Source organism: Paroedura picta, chromosome 1 (assembly GCF_049243985.1).
Source record: "Paroedura picta isolate Pp20150507F chromosome 1, Ppicta_v3.0, whole genome shotgun sequence".
NCBI lineage: Eukaryota > Metazoa > Chordata > Lepidosauria > Squamata > Gekkonidae > Paroedura > Paroedura picta.
Genome location: NC_135369.1, coordinates 36,715,349 through 36,732,496, shown reverse-complemented (window position 1 = coordinate 36,732,496; position 17,148 = coordinate 36,715,349). Strand labels below are relative to the sequence as shown.

The 17,148-nt window shown below is 40.5% G+C and overlaps 1 protein-coding gene across 4 annotated transcripts in view; it reads right to left on the bottom strand.

Moving 5' to 3' along the window:
• Window positions 1-751: 751 nt before the first annotated feature.
• PPP4R3B (protein phosphatase 4 regulatory subunit 3B) overlaps window positions 752-17,148 on the bottom strand; it is a 30,583-nt gene continuing 14,186 nt past the window's right edge. Inside the window, exons 7-16 of one of the 4 annotated variants that reach the window (XM_077333698.1) lie at window positions 15,941-16,057; window positions 13,867-14,016; window positions 12,022-12,124; window positions 10,856-10,891; window positions 8,641-8,799; window positions 8,000-8,169; window positions 6,112-6,251; window positions 5,815-5,999; window positions 4,911-5,113; window positions 752-3,186 (exon numbers count right to left, since the gene is read on the bottom strand). In XM_077333698.1, coding sequence (XP_077189813.1) covers window positions 3,091-3,186; window positions 4,911-5,113; window positions 5,815-5,999; window positions 6,112-6,251; window positions 8,000-8,169; window positions 8,641-8,799; window positions 10,856-10,891; window positions 12,022-12,124; window positions 13,867-14,016; window positions 15,941-16,057 — 1,359 coding nt within the window. In that variant the 3' untranslated portion in view covers window positions 752-3,090. Of the gene's footprint in view, window positions 3,187-4,910; window positions 5,114-5,814; window positions 6,000-6,111; window positions 6,252-7,999; window positions 8,170-8,640; window positions 8,800-10,855; window positions 10,898-12,021; window positions 12,125-13,866; window positions 14,017-15,940; window positions 16,058-17,148 lie in introns of all 4 variants that reach the window. The other 3 variants (XM_077333688.1, XM_077333715.1, XM_077333705.1) reach the window with 3 other exon arrangements.

Sequence of the window (17,148 nt, the reverse complement as noted above, 5' to 3'; positions counted from 1 at the left end):
TCACCCAGCTGGTTGCATGTGGGAGAGCGCAGCATCGAACCTGGCATGCCAGATTAGAAGTGCGCACTCCTAACCGCTACACCAAACTGGCTCACCAAATAGCATCACCAAATCTCAATTTTAACTTTTAAAAAATATATTTTTACTTCTTAGATGATTTTGCTAAAGACTCACTGTCCAGTTTGTTCCACACTCCAGGTCACATTTTGAATTAGGCAGGTTTGTTAATAAATGAAAAAAGGCACCAGTATTCAAAGTTGTGCTGATTTCCACCCAAAGTCTTGGTGCTGGTATTCTGTACCAGTGAGTACAACTGTCACAAAAGATGCCATAGAATTAGGCCTATTGCATACATCTTATGTATTAAGACTAGCAACTTCAGAGAGTAGCTGTATTAGTCTGCAGTAAAACTGCCATACTAGAAGCCAAGAGGATTATTGGGATATGAACTTTTTCAAAAGTCAATGTGATGAAGGGAGCAGACTCAGGAAAGCTCTACCCTGAAAATTCTGCAGGTCTCCAAGGAGCTATTGGCCTCAAATCTATATGTAATAAGTGGATCACTAGCAACAAGATTATATTTGCCATTACCAAAAACAGCTTTATGTTGTTAGGCTCAGTGGCAGTTACAGCAAGGATATGATTATGGCTTACAGTTTACAGCTTTTAAAACATCACTACAATACCACTATTCCTGAGAAACCAAAAGGCTCTCTTGAAAGTTTTCAACTCAGTAAGGAAACAGTCAATCTACATTTCATGTAACTTTTTATTAAAATAGTATTTAACTGAGACATGTTGGCAGGTGTAATCTTAAAAAATCAGTTGAGGGGCCCCAGGCATTTGAAATGTGGGCTGTCCTGTGGCAAAACACAACTGGCATAATAAACTGGAGAGTTTGGAGAGGTAAAGCAAGGCAGATTGTAGGAGAAGCATTGTAATTCACAGCATTAAAGATTGGTTGACAGGTCACCTATTGCTTCTGTCAATTTTTTTTTAGAAACCCAGATTTTTGCTACAGATGTGACTCATGAGCTGATCCTTATGTGGTTTTAATGCTCCTAACAGTTTTTGTAACACAACAGAAGAATGAGCATCCAAATGTTCGGATATTCTGTTTGCAGTTACTTATTTTAAAAGTTAGGGAACAAACCAGGAGAATTTAACTCTGATGGGAAATAGTATATGCTGTGCCCCCTGGGCTTCCTCAGTGGTAACCAGAGTGCTTTGGAGGAAATACAGAGAGAGAGCAGTCTGTAGCAATAACACTGTTGAATCAGCTATGTAATTTCCCTGGTCACTTTCCCAAACAAGTAAATCTCATCTGAAAGAATGAGGAAGCCCCATCTATGGTTGCCTGGAGCCCCCAGAGGGCAAAAAGATATGTCCTTCAGGCCTTATTAATTGTCAGTCATCACAATTCACTGAATCAAGTCTAGGAGCATGCTCTGCTTAGCCAGATTTAGTTCAGTGGCATAGAATGATTAAATTGTACAAATAACTATCTCATTAAAATCCTCTAAAATGGCCACATTTCAAAATCTGAATTAACTTACCATTTACAACAAACCAAACAAAACCAATAATTATGGAATTACAGGGTCACATTTTAATTCCTGAATTTTACAGTTCAGCATTAATATCACCACATGTATACAAATGGTGTAAAACAAGTACAGTGGTTTTTTTTTTCCCAATACAAAATAAACTTCTGTTTTATGGAAAAACTATATTTCATATCTACACAGACAGCCCATCTTTTGCAAACAATAGCTAAAATTATAATTAACTACAAAAATCTCCAAAACAGGGAAACTGTCAGTAACTGCTCCAGGAGAAATGGACCCATAAACACATTACAAGAGTGACCTATAATGGTGGATTACCGCTGGTTTCATAGTCTGTATCACTCTTGACACAATTTGTAGTTTGGGGAATTTCTTCTCTCTTCTGCATGATCTCAGATCATATATGGCCAAACTAACATTAAAATATTTACAGTTCACTTGCTCTGAAAATAAAAATGCTTGCCTCCAATTTCACCTAATGTACTTTTGAATTTTGCTTAAATACATGGAATGTGTTGAGCAGCTGCCTCTGTACTATAACCAAGGTGCTGCATGTTGACGCTGCCTCCCAAATCACTGTTGGTCAAGCGATTACCACTAAATTTGTCAGTGTTCAGAGCCTTCTGACAGCCTTCCACAGCATTCTCTCTCTCATCACCAATGAGAAATGCAGGTGGGCTCAAGGAAAGTCTTTTCTGAAGCTAGCAGTGAGTGGTTCAGTTCTGCTGTGTTTCCATCAAACACTATTACTAGTTGCAGCTCAGATGCCATTGCAAGTACAAGGGTTTACTGATGGTCTCAAGAGTTTTTGTCTTGCCTTGGAAACAGAAGATCGTTGGTATTGGTTTTTCTGGGTAGCTTCTAATGATCCATTTTAAACCCAGTTTCTTGTCTCCTCCTAAAATATGGAGTTTTAATAACAATGGGAGGGGGAATCATTTTGCCACTCAACAAACACTATGAAGCAGAGTGTAACCCTCTCTAATTTGGCTGACTGTGCAAATAGTGGTCCCAATGTATAAATTCATTTTTTATGGAAAGAGAATCATTTAAAAGAGGCAATTGCTAAAAGAAACAAAACAAAACAAAAAAACCCACAATGGACAGCACCATTACGAAGTTATGTTACTAGATCTGCAACTGAAGCCTTACAGTTTTCTTCTAGCTTGGATACAAACTGGGGAGCTCCTGCAACATCAACAAGTTACTTTCCCCATCCCCAACCCCTCATAGAACCCAAGGTGTTCTTTTTTTTTTGCTGCAAGCTGTCCTCCAGATGCTGATTACTAACCCACCATTTCAGTTTAATTTTTAACTGCCTGAAAGGCAGACTCATTTACTAGAAAGAGATTAGGCTCTTTGGAAGTCTGGCATTCTCAGAACTAAACCCTCCTAGTAGAGTTTCTTTTGCTACTCCTTGTATTCTCTTGCATTTTCCAAGGAGAAAGCTTTCCGAGTCAGACTATTTAGCTCAAACAGTCACAGCGTTTAAGCACCCACAATTAAGAGTCTGTTTCAATTTTTAAGAGCCAAGACGAGGTCTTTTTCTTGGAGATGTTTCCTCTTCTTCATCTTCCTCCTCATCATCAGGGTAATCCACAAGACCAACTAAACTTCCCTGCCAAACATAAGGAAAAACTCACATTTGAAAAGAATTCCCAGAAACAACTGTTGTGAAGGTACCTTGTTCATCCTGAAAACTACTAGTTAGTAAAACTCAGAACATAGTGCCATGCTCTATGTTGGTAGAAGAAGAGTTGGTTCTTATATGCCGCTTTTCTCTACCGGAAGGAGGCTCAAAGCGGCTTACAGTCGCCTTGTCTTTCCTCTCCCCACAACACCCTGTGAGTTGGGTGAGGTTGAGAGAGCCCGGATATCACTGCTCGGTCAGAACAGCTTTATCAGTGCCATGGCAAGCCCAAGGTTACCCAGCTGGCCGCATCTGGGGGAGTACAGAATCAAAGCTGGTGTGTCAGATTAGAAGTCAGCACTTCTAACCACTACACCAAACTGGCTCTCAGTTGTGGTTTACAACTATATATAGTTGTATTCTGTAGTAGAAGCGGAGTAGGGCTGCATATTTACCCATCAAGAATTTCCAGATTTAAAGCATTTAAAGGTTCAAGTACTGTTGCTTTACCTGATAAAAAGACATCTTCCTCATAATTCAGAGACTAGTTTAGACATCATCTTACGTTCCCTATACCAAATGGTGTGTTATTTTACAGAAATAGATGATAGTCCTAGCCTTCACTAACCAACACCTATTGCACATTATAGCTATGTGGAACCCCTATGGCCTAAGGCAATGTGTTACTGAATATTGGTTGCTTTTTTATATAGGGAAAATTATGCTAGATCTCTATAAAATGTACACATACATCCCAGTTACTATAACTTTTGGAGACCTATGTGTGAAAAGGGTATTGAAAGCCAGCTTGGTGTAGTGGTTAAGAGCATCAGCTTCTAATCTGGTGAGCTGGGTTCGATTCTGCGCTCCCTCACATGCAGCCAGCTGGGTGACCTTGGCTTCATCACAGCCCTAATAGTGCTCACAGAACAGTATTATCAGGGCTCTCTCAGCGTCACCTACTTTACAGGGTGTCTTTTGCGGGCAGAGGAAAAGGTGATTGTAAGCTGCTTTGAGACTCGTCCTGTTAGAGAAAAGTGGGGTATAAAAAACAACTCTTTTTCTTCTATTGTTTAAACTGACTCAGGAATTGTTATGGAACAGACAAACCCGTAAAATTTTCTCTCATGGGTGAAGATAAGCTGTGCTCAAAGTGTACCTGAAGTAAACAAAATAACAAACATTAACCATAACAATTCCCGCTAGGAACATGAATGACTGGCTGGCTACTCATGTGTACACAGACCAGTTCTAATATATACTCACTGGTGAAGACTGGCAATTTAGCAGATGCTGTGATATCACCAATTATGGAATGCTCTCAGTATTCCTGTGACCTTTATGAAACAATCTAAACCACAACATTGAGGCCACTGTATTTCCTTAATAATGCTTTAAATGCTTTAAACTGTACAACCTCATTACAAATTCAAATGACTGACAAAATACAGTACTGAAAAAAAAAAATTCTAGTCAGCAAGACACCGTACACAATGGCCACCCTAGTAAGATAATGTCTGCTTTATGTTTTACACTTCCAAAAAGGTAAACTTGGGTTAATTTCAGATATAAACTCCATGAAGTTAACACTGAAAAAATGCCACATGTCAAACCCACCCCCCAGTGTCACCTCATCTGAAGAGTCTGGAAGAGTTTTCCTACCATATCCCCAACATACTACTGACTAGAAATCCATGCATCAGTTAGCTCACCTTTGTGGCCGTGACTGCTGCAGTCAAGTTGGCATTCTTTGAAGAGGAACCATTTGAGCTTGCTGGAGATGTTTGAGCTGCTACAGATTTACTGTTTGTACTATTGGCTCCATTGGTTGCACTGGCAGAATGGGAAAAGGTGAATTTGAAGCCGCCTGCTGATGTCCTTTTGGGGAGATTCTCTTTATCTTCACTCTCTTTTGCTAACAGAAATTTAAAAAGAATATTTAGTATAGTAATTGAGAATCTAAAGCCCCCAGGTCACACATAACATGGAGAATAACTAGAATTTTACCCTGTTTTTTTGCTTAACTGTCACATTGCCATGACATTGGAACCCTGTTGCAATTCAGACATGGCAACTCTACAAAACATATAGGCAGAACAAAGCATCTCAAGAGGCAGGCTCAGTTTAGATGACAGTCGGCACCACCACAGCCCCCTCCTGCCCAGTATGAACTAGCAGTTCCACACAGATGCAGCAGGACCTCTGCCACCTGTGCAGATGCCGTGTCTTGCAAAACTACCACCAGGATGACATAAGGCACAAATCTTGCTAGACAACTTTGCCCAATGTTTAATCTGGGATATTGGTTTTGGTCATGGAGCAGACAAGTCTCAAGCCTGGCACTGAGTGGAGCACAGGGATGAGGACCACAGAAAAAAACTGAGAACTGACCCAAGAGCACCAGGTGTTTTTTCCCTTACTAAGATATCATTTCTAGCTTGGCTGAATCTGTCACCAACGCTTTCTTGTTTCTCTCAGTAACTCAGATGGAAAGAAACTAATTTCTTGGGATCTTAATACTTTTTAAAAATTGTCCAATGACAATGGCTATGTTGATTCTCACATTTTGCAAATATGGAGGTGATCTTTATACATATATATATCTTAATAAAATACCTTTTTTTGTTTCCATAAACTTCTCATAGCTATCTGGAAAATCATCCTCAGACTTTGATTTCTCTACGGGGGGTATGACAGCTTCACTCTCCTCCTCCTCATCTTCATTGAACCACATTTCTTCGTCCTCTTCCAAGGCTCTTGCATCTCTGCGAAACCTGTTGCTACGCAATATTGACGGGACACTGCAAAACATGTCATTTTAAGATGAGAAACAGCCAAAACAATACAGAATCATTGTCAGAAACACTTGGCATTTTCAAACTCACACCTAGTTTCTTCAGTATAAGCACGTACCTGTTCAATTTCTGACTTTGTCGGTCTTTCTCTTGCTCATATTTTGTCTTCAGTCCTTTGAATGTCTGAACATATTCAATGGATTCAAGTGCCTTATAAAAGTTTTCAACTATATGTGCAGTAAGTGACTTGATATCTTCCTGCATCAATACAAAAGAATGTTTCTTGTTATCAAGCTGGAGAAGATGAGGGGTATTAGCATGAGTTCTTTGTTAAAGTTCAGTTAACTGCCACCCTTTTTGATTTGTCATGAAAAGGAGAAACTAGGCTTGGCACTTGTTTACACAATTTAGGAGCCCCCCCTACCCTGCCACTTTCCGTAGACTTGTGGCGGGTTACATAAAACTGATAAAAGCCCCAATAAAAACAATCCCCTTAAAAAAGGAGGAGTTATCTCATGGCTTCCTGTTAGGCTGAAACCTTCATTTCTTGCAGATATACAAAAAAGGCAACAATGTTGTAAAAGCCAATGAACTTACAGGATAGAGCGGGGCTTTACAAACTAACATAGCATCATTTCTATTAATTTTAATTTAACACAACTGGAAACATTAATTTATTAACTCTGATTTATCTATTGTAACTGAATGTCCTCTTTCCTTATTGAGGTGTTTGTTCAAGGGGCTACAGACATGGATACATCTGGACTATAAACAAGACACTTGTAGGCAAACAGCTGCTATGAGCACAATGTACTGAACATCACAAGCATTAGTGCAAAACAAGCTCATATTGAGTTTGATAATATATCCTGAAAAAAGCTCAAAATTCAAAGAGAAACCAGCTCTTTTCCTCCTGCACTGAACAGGCATTTTTTTCCTGTAGATATTAAACACATTTATACCCCACATTATCAGTATAAATACTTCTGCAAGTTAGCCATGATATCATAGGAAGGAGGAATCTATTCACAAAGACAACCAAAAACCATCTGGACTCTGGCTATAACCATGTGATCCTCAAAATATCCACACTATTTTGCTGTTGGAGAGATTGCTTTCTTGGGGTATCTAGCAGTGTTGAAATATAAATATACAACAGCAGACATGTCAAGATTTCAATGACTAACACAACTTTTTTTCCAGCAGATGAGAGAAATACTCTTTTTTATTCTAAATAGCTCAACCAGTCATATTCTAGGATAAATGTTATCACCAATATTTATTTTGTAAGCTTTATTTTTTGGCTTTCTGGCTAAGGTTTAAGGAATATTACAGAATATAAAACAAGCAGACATCAGAGAACTCTAGCTAACGCTGCAGTAGGATAAGGATTATACTGTTTAAGGCATGACATGCCAAAATACAGAAAAAATGATATAATACAGAAAGATAATATGGACAAAACAAACAAACCCTGTGAGGGTCTACGGACCTATCCCTTATAAAGTGACCTCCTGTGCTTTATCTAGACATCCTGCACAGAAAGAATACTAGACAAGACACTGAAAAAGATCTGATGGATACCACTTCCAAAATAGGGCATGAGAATTCAGCAAGACTGAATTCATATTCATCTCTTCCTGAGTAGAAAGCAACAACATTCATCTGGATTTAGAATTCCTTCTGAATCCACCCAATATCTGGCGATTCCCAGAAGGCAGGGAAGACAGAGAATGGGCACGTATAAACCTAATACACAGTCCCTTCCATACATTCTACTTAAATAAACTGTCCTAGGCAGGTTTTATGGAGAGGCAACCTAGACATTTTCTAAATAAATAATACCACCTTCAAACTGTTTCTCGATATGCTTCAATTTGGCTAAAATTTTATATGCTCCTAATGATCTGAAGATCATTATACATTATACATTTCGTCATAATACTTAAGCTCATGTATGCCTAAAAAGTGTTGCTAGGAGATAAAATTGGGAAAACATAACTTACCACTCTGATGAATTCAAATAGTTCAATGACTGCTGAATTCAGCAGATTGTACCTAGTCCCATTATCCAAAAGAGCATTTATGACTGGCTCAAACAAGTTTCCTTTGGTGATATAACGGTTATAAAATTCATCCTTTAGGCCAATTATCCTCCTCATGAAACGAAGAGCACCTACAATATTAACAAGCGTTTTTCAGGTCCTCTGAAATTCTCAAAGGCACATTTCGCATCTTGCACAGGTAGTCTGCATTCTGAACATGGATATGCGGAACTTGTGCTGGCAAAAGCAAAAGTGGAATACAAAATGCCTCGGAAGAGCCACACTGAAATTATAGGGAATTGACACCATATGTGCTGTGGTCCCACAGCAAATTCAATAGAGACTGAACTTGATCACGTATAACTCACACATTTTTGAGGGCAGGAAAAACATTTTTAAGGTTAAATGGAAGCACAGATGCAAAAGAACCTATATTCAGCATAGACTACTGTTCCCATCCCCTGCAGGCACTCTCAAAAACTTGAATGTATAAGAGTTCCAACTTGTTTGTTCATTATGGATAGAAACAACTTCAAGAGCACTACCACAAATTTTATTAGAAGGGGTGCGTGTTTGTGTATACTACTTATATAGCTACTTACACAGTGCCAAAAAGGTGTGTTTAGAGTTCATCAAGACCAAAACTCTTCTTAGCAAATCCTTGTTCATAATATAGTTCTTGATGTGATAGGTGTGATGTTCCACACAAAAAGTAAGTAGTTCCAAAATTAAGGCAAGCAGCTGTGCAGTTTGATAGTTGTCTGCAAAATAATACAGATCAAATCAGGTATGAAGAAGCCTCTTCTGCATTCATCACATCTGTTACACAGAACATTAGCCTACTGGGTCTTCCTTCTGTCAAGCATATGAAACTCATACAACCCTTTGCCTTGAAGAAGAAATTTCAAATATGAGCTGAGATCCCAGGTCTGATATAAGAATTTGTGAAAAGCATGTGCTTCTAAAAAGCTGGCCCCAACACAACTGATTCTACACAAACTGCTCTTTGTCCTATGTTCTGAAAAAGTTAAAAAGCTGCCTCTTCAGTGCTTTGGGATGTGTGAAATGCACATGTAAGGTGTCACCTCCTGTTTCAGAGTGCTACGAACACTTTGCTGAACATTGCCACTCATGCAATATCTCCATACGGAAATCTAACCTGGTCTACAAGATCTTCAGTTCCTTGAGTTACAACATGGATCTTACAAAGTCTTCTAATTTGGTCCTCTAAACTGGCACTCTGCTGTTGGAATCAAGTGTGGTATCTCCTGAGATGACCAGGGACCCAATTCTCCCCTCCCTATAGCAGCACTCCATTGCTTTGACCCAATTGTGGAACTGTTCCTGCATTATGTCAAATCCAGCTGGCACTTAGCTTCTCACCAAAGCTCATACACACACACACTCCGCAAAACTTTTTTGGTTGCCACTCTCACTACAGAATTCAGTGCCCTCTCGTCACCTGTGAAAATTAGGGGCACCTCCCTACCAAGGAGCAGCTATGGCTTGGTTGTAGAACATGTAGATGGCCATGGGTTCAATCCTTAGCACCTCCTGGTAAAAGGATTAGGTATTAAGTGACTAGAAAGATCTCTGCAAGGGTTGGGTGCTTTGGCTGCCAAAGCAGCCGTTCCAGCCTGAAGCAGCCAGTGCCAAAGCGCCCAACCCTAATTTTTCCCTGAGACCCAGGGAAGCCACTGGCAGTCTGAGCACAGAATACTGACCTTGATAGACCAATGGTGTGATTCACTATAAGGCAGCTTCAGGTATTGAATAGGATTCTGCATTAGGTGGTACAATGGTACATGCACCCATGGCTTGCATTAGGTGCAGCAGGAATAACTCAACAAGGAGCCTTAAGGCATACCCATGGCACAAACTTAAACACACACACTTTTAACAGTCATTGCGTTGCACAAAAGAACGCTAAGAAATATAGTTCTGTGAGGGCGACCAAAAATCTCCACCATGGAATTCTCAGCACCTCACTGTACTGCAGTACCCTTGATTCTGTAAGGCAGCGATCTGCAACTTTCCCGTGCCATGGGGTGGAGGGGAGAGAGCGACCTGGGACCCCGCGCACGCGCAGTAGCCCTGGCGCAAACGCTCATGCTTGGACTTGCCGTGCATGCGTGTTTGTGTCCGGCAGGGCGCAAACGGGCCCGCGCAGAACTGCTGCACATGCACGTTTGCGACTCCTGCATGCCAGCAGCTGCGGCTCCCTCTCCCCCCCCCAAAGCAAGAAGCTTGCCGGGCCGCAAGCTATTCAGCCGCTTCGGCGGCCGATTTGCTCGCGTCTTGGCGAGCTTCTCGCTGCGGGGGGGGGGCAGAGAGAGAGAGCCGCCGCCCGGTGCTGAGGCCGCCGTGGCCTGGCACCGGGCCGCAGCCCAGGGGTTGGGGACCACTGCTGTAAGGAAACTGACAAAATAAATGGCAAATATAATTTTGCAGTCTAGATGTTACCATGTATCAACTGAGAAGACTTAGACAACTTTTCACTACAACTAATACTGTTGAGCTAAAGTTAGTGCTTATGTGAGCAATAATATTTCTCAACAGAATAGTAAGAAGAGTTTCATTTACCCAATTTGAATAAAAAGGATGGACTTTTATTTAATTCCAGTTGAAGGCACACTACACAATTGTGTTGCTATATCAAATACTACTAGAACAACTTTTTGTGCAAGTGTGTGTGTAAGACTCAGCAGTACACAGATATCAATCTACGTTTTCAGAAAGGCTCTTATAACTACACACAGCATTTCAAACTAAGTTTTAAAAAACTGAATAGGAACTGTATAGAGGGTATCCACTTACCTGGGCAAATTGTATTATTCTTGTTGCTTCCAACTACTGTGTCTTACAAAAAACAAATAAATAAAACAGATGATTTAATCACCATAAGTCGCCAGTTTAATTACTGTAGCAAAATATTAGGGCTGGAAGAAGACACACATATTCTATTTCAAGGCTAACAATGCATGTACATGTCTGGATTAAACCTCATCTACCGTTTCTGGGCTACAGCATCAGGTGGCCAAATTTGCTTGAATTTCCAATCCAATTATGCACAGTCATTATATACATGTGAAAACAAGCCACATGACAGCAGATATACCAGTCAGCCCCATAATCAAGGATGTCAAATGTTATCGCCTCAAAAAGCTGCTGGGTGAATGAGCTCCATTTGCCAGCTGAGGACCCAATTCATTCAACTACAGGGATTCTTTTCCATGAAAAAAATCTTATATAGGAATTATGTCTTTAAATAAAAACCCTTCCCCCCCCCCAAAAAAAAATCCCCCGGCCCCCTGCCTATTCCTGGCATGTTAAGGGCTGGTCATGGCTACACATTCACAAGGAAACAGCACTCTGTTCATGCTCAGAGAGGTCCTGTCCTATTTAAATTATGAAGTCCAGCACAGAAATTTCTCCCCACTCCTCCACATGCAGCCAGCTGGATGACTTGGGCTGGTCATAAAGACACAGGTTTATTCCTGAAGAGAACCATAGCATGTGACCAAGTGAAAATTGACCTGGATGGTTCAAGGCAAGCCAGACTTCATCAGATCCCAGAAGCTAAGCAAGGGTGGCCATAGTTAGTATTTGAATGGAAGATCATCAAGAGTGTCCAGAGTTGCTGCACAGCGGTTGGCAATGGCAAACCATCTCTGAATGTTTCTTCCCATGAAAACCCCATGGCGGGGTCACATAAGGCATATGCCATTTGGCAGCGCTTTCCACCACCACCTATGTTGTGTAAATTCCTGACCAGATTTTTACAAGTAATCTGTTGCTGAGTACACATTTGCACTCTACATGCTTCAGCCTTTTTGATCAACGATCTGGGCATGAGAATGTCTGTGGTCTTGGCACTCATAAGCATGAATTCCAGCAGCACAATAAAATATATTACTCTAGCAAGTGAACACCTAAAGCATAGTAGACAAGCAAAAAAAAGCCTGCTTAGAGTTTAACCTTACCTTTATCACTCTTATCCTCAGACGTATTTGCCAGAAGTGGAGCTGTCAGAACATGCATACAATGGTTGTAGAAGAAATTGAGAAATTCACTTTTCTCGGTTTTCTGAAACAAAGAGATACTAAATATTGAAAGTCATGCAGCTTATTCTGAGAGATTTAAAAAATGAGTTTGTTTTCAATGCCTGCAAAATGTCTACTTAGAGATGAAAGGAACCATTCCTGCTGAAATAGCTACTGATTTAAATGGCTAGTAGGTTTTGCATGCATATGTGCCGGGTTTATTTACATTATCTCATGCACTACCACAAAGGGAAAATACAACATGTCCTTAATTTGTTCCAGTAGCCACTTGGTGAGGTTCTTAGCCTGAAATGTAGCAAACCCTAAATGCTATTCACTATGCCATACTGGAATGCAAAGTTTTAATGAGTCGTACCAGATGAACAGTAAACTCTGCTTCATTAGTGGAATGGAACTTTCCACCATGCTCCAGGAATCACAGGACCCCAGGAAGAGCCACATTTAAGGTACCAGCCAAAAAACAACACTTTCATCAGACACAATACGTTTTTACCTCTGCTGGTAAAAACTAAATGCTGAACACAATCCACTGTATTTTACCTGAAGCACTTTCACTGTCAGTATATCAACTCCCTTAGATTTCTGAGAGCAGCAAAAGTTCATGTACATAAGCTCATGGCCAAGGTTACCTGGCACTTACATCCAGAATCCATGGAAGCCCACATTTACATGATATTACAGAGAACGCCTCTCAATTCTGAGTGAGCATTCAAGATAAACCAAGCTGGAAAAATAATCCTAAAGTACCTTATTGGTTTTTTTGGGCTATTATTTACAACAAATACAGATCAGAGAATCTGAACCACTGCCAGCATAGCTGAGCCCAAATAAAGCTGAATTTTTCCAGCTTTTATTCAGGTATATTCAGCTATATCGAAGATCAGCTGGGGTGGCAGAACTGAGAGCTCTGTGCTGCCTCGCCTGGGGTCAGCTCCTCTTACAGCTCAGTTTAAACTGAGGATTGCCTGGGGTGGCAGTGCCTGAGAGCAATATGTCAGCTGTGGATGCCTCCTCTTGCAGCTTGATTTAAAGAGAAGCCCATCCAGCATTTGGCCAGGGTGGCAGGAGCTGAGAACTCCCAGCCAGGCCTATGTGCAGCAGGGAGACCTCTCTTGGCCACATGCAAATTCTGAGGCCCGTTTAAACTACACCACAAGAGTAGCCAAGTCAGCTTCAAAGTTGGGTTGGCAGCATTTTTTAATTGGTATTTTTCTATCAGGTCTATTGAATCCCTAAATATTCTGAATTTCCAAAATATCCTGATTTTAGGATCTGAGATTTTTCAGACATAACATTTTTTTCCAAATCAACTAGACATGAACTGAAAAATATACCCACCCACCCCCCTTTGCACACCCCTATTAAATTCTCTTGGCAGCAGACATTTCTAACAGTAGCTGTGGTTGCAGAATTCATCATTCAGACAATACATTTAGCATGTGTGGGAATAACAGGGTACCCACCGGAAGGCTAAATCAACCACTTGGTGGGCTAATCTGATGAAGATTACAGTTTGAAGGCAATGTTTGGATGCAGCATGAATTTACTATACTGCTACATATTTAAAAAAAATAACACAAATACATTAAACACATCTATATCATGCTATTTCATGGATGAGTGATGGATTTAAAGAGAAAAAAATCAAAGAGTCTTTGCCTATAATGCAAGAACACTGTGCATTATGCACAAAAGTTACAAAAGAGTTTCAAAAGACAGGTAGATTTTACTTAATGTGTTTCTTAGACAGTAAAGTTTCTTTACCCCTTTCCATTTTCTTACATTAGCTGTGGCCAACATGTTCTCAGGATCGATTAGTGTACGCAAGAGCCCCATTAACTGAACAGCACCACCAAGCTCGGGGTCAGTGTCACAGATCATTTGCTCAATTACTACATTTATGAGGAGAATATCCTGTAACAAAAGCAAGACAAATTAGGCCAGTGGTCCTCAACCATTAACCCTCTACCACCCACCAACTATGCAAAATTATCTTCAGACTCTCCTCCCCATGACACTGCTGTTAGCACCACAAACAGCACTCAGAAGAGACTACTTTATTTATACATCTATGTTTATATGTGTATACAACTCAGATTTCAGACATACAATTGATGTGAGACCCTTGCACAAGATGAGCTTAGAGTTGCATTTGATTTCTAATTGCCAAGTATCACTTTTTAAGGCCCTGGAAAAGATCTAGGATTTTATCCCCAGGTTAAAGTGAGCAGTATAAAAATGCTCCTCCATTAGTGGTCAGAAGCTCCCTTCCTATGGAGCCCACAATCCCTTTGGATCACTGAGGAGCTTAGGGTGATTAAAGAACTGGACAGAAAGAGCAGGGGGTGCAAATTGTGAATGTGACTGAACACAAGTGAGAGCCCATTACTGCAACTATTAAGTGGTGACAATGGCAGCAAAACTAATTTCTCCATCACCACTGAGCCACTGCAATGCCATTTGGTAGAGATTTTCTAGCGTGTGATGGAATGTCTACCTCAGGCCTCTGAGAATGTAGACAACAAATAACATCAAGGGGGAACAAAAACCCAACCCAGAAAATAGGTGAGAACCATGAAGGTTAGGGACAGAACCGTATGTAGATAAACAATTTGTTATTGGAACTTAAAATGTTTAATATAGGGCACGGATAAAGGATCTCAGCATGTATACCCTTAATGCCATCAGGTTCAGACTTAACACATCTCGACCATACTGAGGAAGATCAGAGGTCAATACACAGACACAGAGTTGTACATAATCCCCCCTCCCTCCCAAAAAATTCAACATGGGGTAAATACCACTTTAATCTGTTATGGCTGGTTCTAGTTCTGCAATATAATCGTATTGGTTATTATATGCTAGGCAGAATTCTCAGCCAGCAAATATTTCTTAAACATCTCTTGGGTATTGGAAAATCTTGCTTTGTGTTTCTCTGTGAAGAAGTCCAAAGTGAGACAGCTCTTTGTTGGTTTTTCTGTTATTATCCTACATCAGCCTGAAACATTCTTCAGGCTTCGAGAAACCCCAGAAGTGCCACCATCGTGCAGAATATGGTTGGGAAGCATAGCTGTGTACACGCCCAACTGGTGCCCCTCCCATTCCCCCACCCTTCAGGCCCATCATTGGCCACTTTGGGAGGGAGGGGTGGGTCAACATGACCATGTATATGGTCATATTACCCATTAAACATTTAATTAATTTAAAAATATATTAAATTAATTAGCTTCCCCATCTTCAGAAAACCCTTCCAGGGCCATCAAGAAGCCCCAAGGTTTCATGAAACCCTGATTGAGAAAACCTGCCCTAGATGAAGTAATAATTTTATTCCTGTTGTCACCATTAATGGCATGTCCTAGCAGAAAGCTAACACAAAGGTTCTAAAAGTAAAACCATAACTCCATCTTCATATAAGTACTTATTTATCATATAGCATGTACAAAATATAGCCAGGAGATCCTAAGATTGTCTAGCTGCTAGGCAAAAGATGTTTGGAGGTGGTTTGCCGTTGCCTGTCCCTGGATCATGACCCTGGTATTCCTCGATCACCCTTCCAAGGGCTAGCCTGTACCAACCCTGCTTAGCTTCTTAGATCTGACAGGATCAGGCTTGCCTGGCTATCCAGATCATATAAGTATGTGATCTGGACATTAGCAGCCCTGTTTTCCCTGCCAGTTACATTATCCTTACTGTAATACCAAACAATTTCTTATGACACTCCAAATCAGAATATATGTGTAAACATGTTCTCTCCAGAAAATGTCTTAGACATACTCTCATATCTACTGGAGAAAACGGCTCTTTCAAATGAAAACATATATCAGCATGTCTATCTTACGTCATCACTCTGTTGGGCTTCTTGCATCACAAATTCCCGGACCATGGATGGACTGAATTCTACCAGATAAGAAAATATATCTGTAGCAGCAGCTCTAACCTGCAAATCATCCATGCCCTGAAATGAAAATAAAATCAAGTTGGAGAAAATGAGAGATTTCAGATATAGCAGATACCAAATATAGGGGGGGGGGGGGAGAGAACACCAATGGTGCTGGATCTGCAGAACAGCTGGAATGTTGGTTCCTTTTCCGCTTCCTCTTTCCTGCTGCAGCCTATTGCAGTTAGAAGCCTATTGCGGCCTTTATAGAAGTCACTTTTGGGGACTTCAGAGGACCCCCTGTAATGCAGAGGAATGTGGCATGGCTGGCTGCTGCTGGATGGGGGGGGGGATGTATGCCACAAATTAGGAATGGTAGCTCCATATCTACAAGGATGCAGCATGGTTTTAACCAGCTAGGGAAACTATAAAATGAGACATGGCTTAGATTTAAAAATCTTGTGAAAACAAAGGTGAACAAGAAAGCAACACAGGCTCTGGCACGAGTTGATGATAAAGCAAGAAAAATGAGAATGAGGTGCATATTGCTAAAATAATAAGGTGAGAATCTATTTAAATACATCAGAAGCAGGAAACTGGCTCAGGGTGCTTGCAGGGCCCTTGAATAACAAAGGCATGAAAGAACTGCTTAAGGAAGACAAGGAGATTGCAAAGACATTGAATTAACTATATGCAACAGTTATTGCTGGGGAAAACATGAAGCAATTACCACACTGAGTTGCTGTTTTGGGGAAAGTTGTAAGAAGAACTGAGTCACAACAAAAAAGATGAAAGGTCAAGTTCTAGGGCTAATGCACAAATTAAAACCTAATGAATCACTGGGTACAGATGGCACATACCCAGGGATTCCTAAACAATTGATATGCAAAATACTCTTCCTTTCTTAACAAAAAATGTGCTATTTTACTTCCTTCCAGTAGGCTGTTAGGTCAAAAATATACCACTAACTTTAAAGCAGGGATCCTGATACATGTAGTTACAGAATGATTAACCAGTGTTTATTTCAAATAAATTGATGGAAACTGTTAATAAAAGTTTTTGACAAAGTCCCTCATGAACAACTCCTGATTAATCTTCACAGTCAAGGAAAAAGACGGTGAGTCCTCTCATGAATTAGGCACTTGTTAAACAGGAAACATGGACAGTAG